This window comes from Orycteropus afer, unplaced genomic scaffold (assembly GCF_000298275.1).
Source record: "Orycteropus afer afer isolate SDZICR_OR568_19922 unplaced genomic scaffold, OryAfe1.0 scaffold00038, whole genome shotgun sequence".
Classification (NCBI taxonomy): domain Eukaryota; kingdom Metazoa; phylum Chordata; class Mammalia; order Tubulidentata; family Orycteropodidae; genus Orycteropus; species Orycteropus afer.
This window is the reverse complement of record NW_006921625.1, coordinates 13,240,336-13,250,539: the sequence shown is the minus strand read 5'-3', so window position 1 is coordinate 13,250,539 and position 10,204 is coordinate 13,240,336. Positions and strand designations below refer to the sequence as shown.

General features: G+C 53.2%; 1 protein-coding gene across 1 annotated transcript in view; it reads left to right on the top strand.

Moving 5' to 3' along the window:
• Positions 1-309: 309 nt before the first annotated feature.
• BAG3 (BAG cochaperone 3) overlaps positions 310-10,204 on the top strand; it is a 25,267-nt gene continuing 15,372 nt past the window's right edge. The window contains exon 1 of the mRNA XM_007936836.1: positions 310-495. Within this exon, the coding sequence (XP_007935027.1) occupies positions 310-495 (186 nt within the window). The remainder of the gene's footprint in view (positions 496-10,204) is intronic.

Sequence of the window (10,204 nt, the reverse complement as noted above, 5' to 3'; positions counted from 1 at the left end):
AGAAGTTTCTAGCCGGCCAGTTGCTGCCTCCCTTTATCTCCTCCTTCCCCTTTGGCAGCAAGGAAGCTATTTCCAGACACTTCCACCCCTCTCCGGCCACGTCACCCTCTCCTTTAATTCATAAAGGTGCCCGGAGCCGGCTTCCCGGACACGTCGGCGGCGCTCGGCTCACGCTCCGGCAGCAGAGAGGTCCCCGCGGCGGCGGCCCAGCGACTCGGCGCCCAGAGGCCCTACACCGCGCAGGCCCGTATCCCGCGACCCCGGCACCCCGTACCCCGGCGGCCGCCCTCCGGGCAGACCCCGACCAGCATGAGCGCAGCCACCCACTCGCCCATGGTGCAGATGGCGTCCGGCAACGGCGCCGGCGACCGCGACCCCCTGCCCCCCGGCTGGGAGATCAAGATCGACCCGCAGACCGGCTGGCCCTTCTTCGTGGACCACAACAGCCGCACCACGACGTGGAACGACCCGCGCGTGCCCCCCGAGGGCCCCAAGGTGAGCTGGGCCTGCGCCCCTGCTACGCCGGGCGGCCCCACCTCGATGGCGGGCGGCGGCCACGGGCCCGGGGCCGAGGCTGTCCCCGCGCCCAGGCTCCGGAGGGCGGCAGAGGCAACCTCGGCGGACGTGCCGCCCTCCCCGGGGTCGGTCAGCCCGCCCGGCCCCGCTTAGCTAGCTTCCTCCGGATCCGTCCTTGGCCGGCGTCGGGGCGAGGGCGAGGCCCCGGGGCCACAGTCCCCACCGCGCCTCCTTTGGTTTTGGGGGGCAGGTGGCTCTGGCCCTGTGCACCGGTTCGAGTCGAGAGGCGGCGGCAGGAGCTGGCCCGGGCTGGGGGAGGGGTGGCCGGCCTGGTGCAGGCGGTCCGGCCAGGCCCCGCCGAGGGCGCCTCTGCCGGCCCCGCTGCTGCCGCCCGATCCCTGCGCGCCCCCGGGGGCCGTTCGCGTGCCCGGGTGGTGGTCTCCAGCACTTTGCCCGGTCCGGTGCCCCAGCTCGGCTGAGGGGCATCCTTGCTTTACTTCCGTCTCCAGGACAGAGTGACTCAGGAGGCCCATGGGATCAGACACTTTTTTCTGTTTGAAACTGAAATTGTGTTATGGTTTGGAATTGTTTTAATAAGAACGTGTATGACTTCTTAGAGGCCACATGCTCTTCTCCAGGCTGTTTCTAAGCCAAGCCCTGAGAATGTCGCTCCTCGTCGTCCGTTGTCTTACAACATCGCCTCACACTGGAGAGAAAGCCTTTTTTTTTTTTTTTTTTTTTTAATGGCATACATTCCCTTCCTTGTTGTGGTACTGAAATATTTAGGGTTTGTTTCCAATACACAGATAACACAGTTAGGAATAGCCTGGAGAATGCAGAAGTCGGCCTCGTTTACATAACGCAAAGATTACTGACTTTGAAAATACGTATTTGGAATGAGTCTGTTAATTTAAAAAATTAAAATTGTGCCACTTGGAATTTTCTGTAAATTTGTAATTTTCCACAATAAAAGTTTTGGGGACATAAATATTTTTAGAGAAAGGGTAATTGTTAGTACTCTCTGGGCAAAATAAAAGCAGAGCAAAGCCAGTCAATTATTTTGAAGATGTAAAAATCCACAAAGTTAAAAATGCCTTCTAAAACACTGTTGTGGAAGAAAGGCTTGAAATTTTCACCTTTAGTTTTGTGTACTTTTTTCTCAGAGATGTTGATAAAGCCCTTGAGGTCGATGTTGAGACATTGTCCATGCAGCAGTGTACATCTACAAGAAATTGATTGTGTATTTGTTTCTGAAAACGTGTATGTGAGCCTGTAATTACCCGGAGTGGACATGGTTATATACCTTTTGGGGTGTCTGTTCAGCCCATTGTTGGGTGAAGTTCCTGTTTCTGTCTAGCCAGTCCTTGTGCCCACAGCCTTGCATGGATGCGTGGAGGACATTTAGTGTGCTGTAGGACGATTATTTAGAGGCCTGCTTCCTTTTGAGGACGGAGCTCTGGTGGCACAGCGGTTAAAGTGCTTGACTGCTAAACGAAACGTCCTCTGTTTGAACCCACTAACCAGTCTGCCTCTGTAAAAAGTTACAGCCTTGGATACCCAAGACACTCAAACCAAACTCACCATGGAATTGATTCTGAGTCACAGTGACCCCTTTTGGGTTTCCGAGGTGGTAAATCTTTATGGAAGTAGATTGCGCAGTCTTCCTTCTGCAGAGTGTGGCTGGTGGCTTTGGACCACCAACCTTCTGGTTAGCAGTCAGATGCCTTAGGCGCTATACGGCCAGACCTCCTTTGGACACCCAATGGGGCAGGTCTGTTCTGCCCTGTAGGGTTGCTGTGAGTCGGAATTGAGTCTGTGACAGTGGGCTTTTCCTCTCCTGTAGAGGCAGGCTCTGCTAGCAGCCTTTGTTGTGAGTGAAGGTCAAGTTTGAACATACCCTGAGTGAGTGCAGTACAAGACCCACATGGCCAGCGTTTTGTTTGCAATGGGAAACTCACCCCGTGAGTTGGGGTTGCCCTGCTGCCCCCCTTCGTGGACCTGCCAGGTGGGTGGATGGGTTTGGGTTAAGGCTATGGTTTCATAAAGCTTTCTAAGGGAGGTAAGCAAGTTGAATCACTATTTTCAGAAAAATAGAAATAAGAGCTACTGAGTCAGTGGTCTAACAATGGAAACAATTTTAAAGTTAGTAGGTCCTTCAAGATGGTTTAGTTCAGTCTCTGTATCTTACTGGTAAAGAAACCCAGAGTGTTAGGGTGAGCTTCTCAAGTTCACACAGTAGTACTGACAGCAAAGCGAGAATGATACCCCAAAGGTCCCCAGTTTCCAGTTTCTCAGAACAAAACGATGGTTTACAGCCCTAATGAACAAGCAGGTACAGGTGCTTTGAATTTTTATGAAGCTGTGAAGCATGAAAACAAAATGCTTGATTACCTTTGTGTTCTGACCTCCACCAAGTGTCGGATTACTGTCCTCTGTGCACTGGTTGCTTGGCATGATGGTGACTGGATGTGATTAGCGCAAGAAAAGCTCTGTTTACCGGATGGGCTGCTTGAGGCTTGGCAGCAGCGTGGCACCAGGACAGAAGGAGAGAACGAGAGTTCAGTCCCCGAGCTGTGCAGGCATCTTTGCTCTGATAGAAACAGGATATCTGGGTGACTAAGTTCCAGGAGTCCCTGGGCAGGGCAGCAGTGAATGCGCTTGGCTGTTAACCAAAAGGGTGGTGGTTCAAGGCCAGCCAGAGGCACCTTGGAAGAAAGACCTGGTGATCTGTTTCCGAAAACTCAGCCATTGAAAACCTGTGGAGGAGTTATGATGGAAGAGAGGTTAAGGCATTTGGCTGATAAGCAAAAGGTCTGTGGTTTGAACCCACCAGCTGCTCCACGGAAGAAAGATGAGGCGGGTGTGTGTATTTATATGTATGTATATCCTCAAGAAATTAAGAAAACAAAAACCGTGTGGAGCCGTTGTACTCTGACGTGTGGCGTCACCAGGAGCCAATCGACTTGACAGTGGTGGTGGTTGCTTTAGTTTCATTCGGTTTCACTGACATGAATTTCACTTTATTCCAGATTAAATACAATGGAAAATCCTTCTGTCTTGTTTTATGTTAGAAATTGATTTCTTAATGCACAGTGAGGAAGGGATCCTGGCATAACATAGGATGATTTTGGAGGCGCTGAGCCCACCCCCCCCGCCTGGCATCCTCACCTTGAAGAGGAAATGCCGTCCACGGATGCTGAGTTTTACATGTTGGGAGGCCACTATTCAGGATGTATATGGCCTAACAGTTGGTAAATAGACGGCTTCCTTGGGAAGAAGAAGAAGACTGGAACTTTGTGTGTGAATTTGCAGTCTTTCACGCTCTGTCATCTCACAGCTGACCCTGCTGTGTTCCCCTGCACTGGTCGGAGCAGCTCAGAGGAGGCCAATAGAAACCAGCGTCTTGTCCTTCCTTTCATCTTGCCCTTCCCTTCGGAGCCAGGAAGCCTGGAGGCAAAGACACTGGGCTTCCTTCACCCGGCTCCAGTCTAAGCTGCTGAACCGCCCACCAGCAGTCCTCCTGGATTTTAGTGTTCTATGCACTTGGAGTGCCCACTCATCACCTGGCAAGTTCATTCCAGTCCAGACCCCTGCCTGGCAGAGAGGTTGGCATTCGCTTGGAGTCAGGAGCTAGCGTTGCTCCCTGTCCCCTCCCCAGCCTGCCTGGGAGGGGAGGGAGATTGTCCTCTCGCAGGCACCCAGGCTGTTCCCACCCTGCAGGTCTCAGAGCCAGCCCGGCACTCTCCCAGTCTCTGAGGAGCCTTTTAAGAGGCCAGGTCACCAGCTGTGTCTGCTGGCCTGCCCCTGCCTGTTGAATCGAGTCGCTGAGGGCAGGGCCCAGAGATCCGTAAGTCAGAAGAGCTCCCTCTCTGATGGTTCTGATTTGGGCCGGCCTGGCATTTGGGAGCCACTGATGGCTTGTGGTGCCGTTTTGTAAGGGGAGCAGCACGCCTGCATGTCGGCCCTAGGGTCCTTCACAGTGCTGCCTGGTCCGCATCTGACGGGCAGAGCCTCTGTCTGCGCTGTGTGTTCCTTCTTGATGAAACCCTCCCCGGGTGGTTCTGGGAGTGTGAGCACAGAGCTGGGGGGGGGGAGGGGACAGGGGCACGCAGCATGGCAAGGTGGTGGCGCTGGGCGTGGGGAAGTGGTCTGACTCGGGGTCCCCTCCGACCCCCGGAGAGCCCAGAAGAAAGGGCCCACGGCCATAGCGATTCTCCGTTCCTGGCAGAGCCTCGCCATGATGAAATGACAGATCGTGTTCAGATGCTGGGAGGGGTAGAGACATCTTCCAGAGGAAATTGGAAATGTTGGAGTCCTGATTGCAGCAGAGACGCACTTCCTTCCTTCAGGCTCCGAGAGCCTCTTGAATTTTCTTCACGACAAGATCGTTTTGCTCTTTGCAGATCGATTGCAGGCGCTGTGCCTCTTAGCAGCAACAGAGCCCAGTCAGGAAATGAGTGGCCACGCTCGCCTGTTCCTGTTTCCCCAAGACGCAGCGATGATTGAGCAGATGACTGTAGCTGAGGAGCAGTGATTTGCTGGGCGGAGAGAGAGGGCCAGGCGCCCCGGAGTCCAGCTCATCCAAGACCTTCATTTTCCTCCCTGAAGAACAGGCTGTTTGGCTCCTGCAGGAGCTGACTGAGTATGATTTGTCCTGCTCGGTGGCGCAGGTTCGCCCTTTACGAGGGTAGTCGGTGCACAGGAACTCTGGCGTTTGACATGAGCCAGGGCCAGGGAACGTAGATGCTTGATGCTGTCGGGTCTGGTGGTGAGTCAGAGATCTCCGTACCACCCATGAGGCTTGACGAGTGCTCTTTTCTGGGACGACACACGGTGGCCTGATAGAAACCCCTCTGCATGTCCTGTTGCTTTTTTATTGACATTCCGAAATGATGTTCTGGTGTTTGTCACCAAGATTAGGAAACCGTACATAATACAAAGCTACCCTTCTTCCCTCAAATCTCTGCTGTTTGAATATTACTCTTTAAAAAATATTTACAAGACATGAAATAGACAGAGTCCCTGGGTGGTGCAGATGGTTAAGTGCTCAGCTACTGACTGGAAGGGCGGGGGTTTGAGTCCACTGAGAGGTGCCTCAGGGGCTCTGGTGGCGTAGTGCCTAAGGCACTTGACTGCTGAGGTTCAAACCCATCAGCCACTCCTCGGAAGGAAGGTTGGGAAATCTACTTCCGTAGTGATACTGCCTCAGAAACCCAAGGAGAAGGGGTCGCTATGAGTCAGGTGTGACTCGTCGGTGGGGAGTTTGGTTTTTGGTTTTTTGGGGAGGTGCCTTAGAAGAAAGATGTGGCAATCTACTTGAGAAAAACCAGCTGCTGGAAACCCTGTGGAGCACAGTTCTACTTTGGGACACATTAAGTGGCCATGGGTGACAGTTGATTCAAGGCCAACTGGTTGTTTTTTAAGTTGAAACACTGGGAGATTGAGACAGAGGCTGTGCTCATTAGGAACCTCTAATGACCCTCTGGTACTCATGAATCCCCTCTATTATTCACTGAATTACTTCCCAGCCCTTCCTGGATCCCTAGGAGCTCTGGTGGCACTGTGGTTAAACACTGGGCTGTGAAACCAAGAGGTTGGTGGTTCAAACCCACTAGCCTTTTTGTGGGAGAAAGATGAGGCAGTTTGCTTCCGTAAAGATTTATAGCCTTGGAAACTCTATGGTGCACTTCTAGTCTGTCCTTTAATGTTGCTGTGAGTTGGAGTTGACTCCATGGCAGTGAGTGACTTCCCAGCTCCCTGAATCAGGTCTGCACCCCCACGACCCTCTTCTGCCTCGGAGCTTGGACTCACAGCTGTGTCTTTGCGACTAGGCTCAAAATCTCTTCGTTTTGGTGCTGAAGTCGAGCCCTCTGCCTTGGTTGGCATTGTGATACTATGTGAGATGTCTGGTGTTATTAATTTTTCACATATTTCTGTTAAGACTTCTTTAGAGCCTTGGCCGTGTTGCAGGCAGCTTGCAAAGGCATAATCAGAAAGAATTTCTCTGTGAAGGAATGCACCTTGTACTTTTCTGTCTGTCAGCATGTTTATGTGCGTGCGCCAGACACTGGTGGGTGCTTTTACAAATCTTACCTCTTTAAATCTTCACAACAGCCTTCTGAGAAGGGAACTCCTTATGTGTGAAAAGACAGACCGGGAGAGGGAATGGGCCAGGCCTAAAGCCCATCCACTAGGGCATCGTAGAAGGGTTTAGCTGTGGGGAGATTAGCCCTGTCGGGGCTCCTGACAGGGGCAGGTGGGCTTGACCCTGTAGGGCCTGGCTGCTTCTTGAAGCTCCTTGATCCTCGGAGGTGCCCTGGCACAGCCCCAGGTAGCAAGCAGACCAGAGAGCATCTTCCTGCAGTTGATAAGAAGCTTCGGCTCATTGCTTGAGCCTGGAGCCAGGAGTTCTGAACTTAGGAGATGGGCCCAAGTCGTCTCTCACTCATCTGTCAGAGGCTTACTGAGTACCTGCTCTGCACAAGTCAACGTGTTAAGTGCCATGGAGAGGTCGTCTCTGTCCCCTCAGAGCTAGTCCCCGTGAAGCGTTTCCTGCTCCTCTGGTCGAAGCAGACTGTCCTTCTCTGACCTCCACATTCATTTGAATCTTCCAGAAGTCAACACTTCTCTGTTTTCCTTGAGGTCACCACCGTGTGAGGCCGAGAACTCCAAGGCAGACTCATGGCGGCCCCATGTGTTTCGGGGTGGAACTCTGTAGGGTTTCCAGTGGCTGACACCTTGTGGGAGTAGACCACTGCCAGACCTTTCTTCCCTGTCGCCCCTGGATGGATTCAAACAGCCATCCTTCAGCTACCAGCTAAGCACAAACCGTTTGTGAGTAGATAGTTCTTTATGGAGACGAGTAAAACCTAGGCCTACTTTGGGAGTACATACACAAGCTGAGAAAACAGAAAAACCACTCATGGCCATCAAGTCAGTTCTGACTCATAACGACCCCCATTGGGTTTCTGAGGCCCCATCTTCCTTCCGTGGAGTGGCTGGCGGATTTGAACCACCAACCAACCTTCTGGTTAATAGTCACATGTCTTAGGCACTATGCCACCAGAGCCCCTTGAGGAAAAAAAAACACCATTTTTGAGGTGCAAACTCGTGACAAATGTGCTGGTCACGGAACGCCCTCTGTGGGTTCTTAGGACTCCTAAGACTGAGATGTTCAATGGTGCGTCACCTCCCCTAGGCTCCTGGATGTCCTCAGAGGCCTGTTCCTTGTTACATTGTTTTTGAATGGCCTTTTCCCCACAAAGGACTTCAGTATGGATTTCCTGTTTGTCTTTCGGGGTCTGGAGAAGCAGTCTGTTGTTCCCACAGGCGACGCAGCATCTCCTAGCAGGCCTTGCAGAACTCAGAGCCGCAGCAGCCCGACGCCCCAGTCCCTAGCAGCAGCCCGGGCCCAGTAGCAGGAATTCCTTTACAGTTTTTGGCTGCTTTTGATCACGTGGCTGGCAGTGAGATCAGACACCACCTACGTGAAGCTCTTCCTCACTGTCCATTCAGAAGAGCCCAGGATTACAGGTGGCGTGCTGCCTGCATCAGAAGCCTGTGAACAGCACAGCCTGGCGCCCCCCGGCAGAGCTGTGCCCCCAGTGAGCTGAGGTGACATCCCAGGGGGATGTCCTTGGCTTCCCGTTGGCTTGCTATTTTTAAATAACTTCTCTCGGTACTTGCTAGACTTACAGTTTTTCTCAGTTTTAAAATTCTTGGACACCAAATGGATGAATGAATGAATGAATGAATGGTTTACAAATCCAAACCACAGGAAGAGAGGAAAGCACGAGTGGCCATTTATTTCCGTTTTGGCTCTTCGAATTAGTCCCAAGTCTCAGCTTCAGAGCAGGAGCGGTTCTCCTGCCCCAGTTCAGTGGGGCTTTCTCCCTCCGAGCCGTGGCTCTGACAGGATCCCATGCTGGGCGCCTGTGGGTTCTCAGGCCTGGTGACTCAGTCCAGCCAGCTGCTCACTGTGGCCTGCGCTGCCTGGCTGGGCCGATGACTCAGCACTGAACGGTGGCTCTCTGACCCAGAGCACACTTGAACTGAATGTTCCAGGTCTCCGCCTCAGCCCCGCGCGGCCGGGCAGGGTGAAGTGCTCATCCTCCTGTCTCCTTGTGCCCCATGAAGACGAGGGATTTGAGACACGAGCCACAGCAGTTGGTACCACCCAGTGTCTGAGTGGACAGGAACACGAAAAGCGATCATGTGTACCTGCCCTTAGTGATCAGGCAGATCAGGGTTCTGGTGGCCTTGGATCCATCACTCAGCATCCTGTGCCTTGGTTTCCCTTCTGTAAAACGGGCACCATAATAGTTGTGAGCATCAGGGAGATGGTGTGCAGAAAGCAAGTGAAGTCCAGGGCCTGGCCCGACACGGGTGCGGTCCGTGGGATCCATACAGCCTCCACGTGAAGCAGGAGGGTTTTGTGGGTAGGTGCTTGCTCCCTACACACAGTGGGCCGTGTCCTGACGGTGCCTGGGTCTTTCAGCTCCCAGATTGGCCTTAAATCTTGTTTCTCAGAAGCAGGGTGTTCCCCTGTCACTCCTTGTACCACATTTAGCTCACTCCCAGCACCCTCACTTTAGGGGTTCCTGTGGATCTCCTGTGGGTGGTCAGTAACTTGGGGTGCAGTGCAGGGGTCAGATGAGGGCAGGAGCCTCACCTAGCCCTGGAGGCCACACCCACATCAGCCTACAAACTACCGCCACCAGCCTGCCAGAGATAGGCTGGGTGGAGCTCCGTGGGACGCCGTACCCTCAATCCCAGAAGGCAGGGTTTTCCCTCGGCCATCTCTGTGAAGGCCCCAGGACAGTGCCAGGCAGGACCTACATGCCCAGTCTGCACTGAGGGGAAGTTGAGCCGTGTTAATGAGGGTCCCAGATGGCACCATGGATGGACGACAGGGAAGGGAGGCACTTTCCCGTTGCCCTTGCCCACTTGGAAGGGAAATGGCTTTAATGGCGAGGAAGGCTGTGAGAAGCTGCTTAGGGTTGCTGTTGTATGCTGTTGATCCATCCCGACCCTAGCGACCCCATGTGACAGGAGAATTGCCCCGACGGTTACCCAGGCAGTGGTCTTTATGGGGGCAGATCGCCTGGTCTTTTCTCCTGCAGAGCAGCTGGTGGGTTTGAACTGCCCTTTCAGTTAGCAGCTGAGGGCTGGACCATTGTGCCCCCAGGCTCGTTCTGCACAGGGTAGGGAGGAGGTTGTCCCTCAGCATGTCCCCCAAGGGAGCTGCCATAACTGTCAGGGAGGTTGAACTGGCGTTGATGAATGGAGATGTTTATCGTTTGGAAAATTGTATTTTGTACGCAGTGCCTGTCTGATAGCACCCTCCACCCTGCTACCTACCAAACACTTGAATGGTTGGTGTCTCATAGCCAGGGGAGCTAAGTGACTGGAGGGTGTTATTGCTTTTAGTATGAGGAAAAATTAAACCAAGCCCACAGCCATCAAGTCTGTTCTGAATGCATAGTGACCATACAAGACAGAGTAGAACTGCCCCATAGGGTTTTGAAGACTGTAAATCTTTATGGAAGCAAACTGCCACATCTCTCTCTCCCTCTCCCTCTCTCTCTCTCCCTCTCTCTCTCTCTCTCTCTCTCTCTCTCTCTCTCTCTCTCTCTCTCTCTCTCTCTCTCTCTCTCGGAGTGCCTGGTGGTTTCCAACCACAGACTTT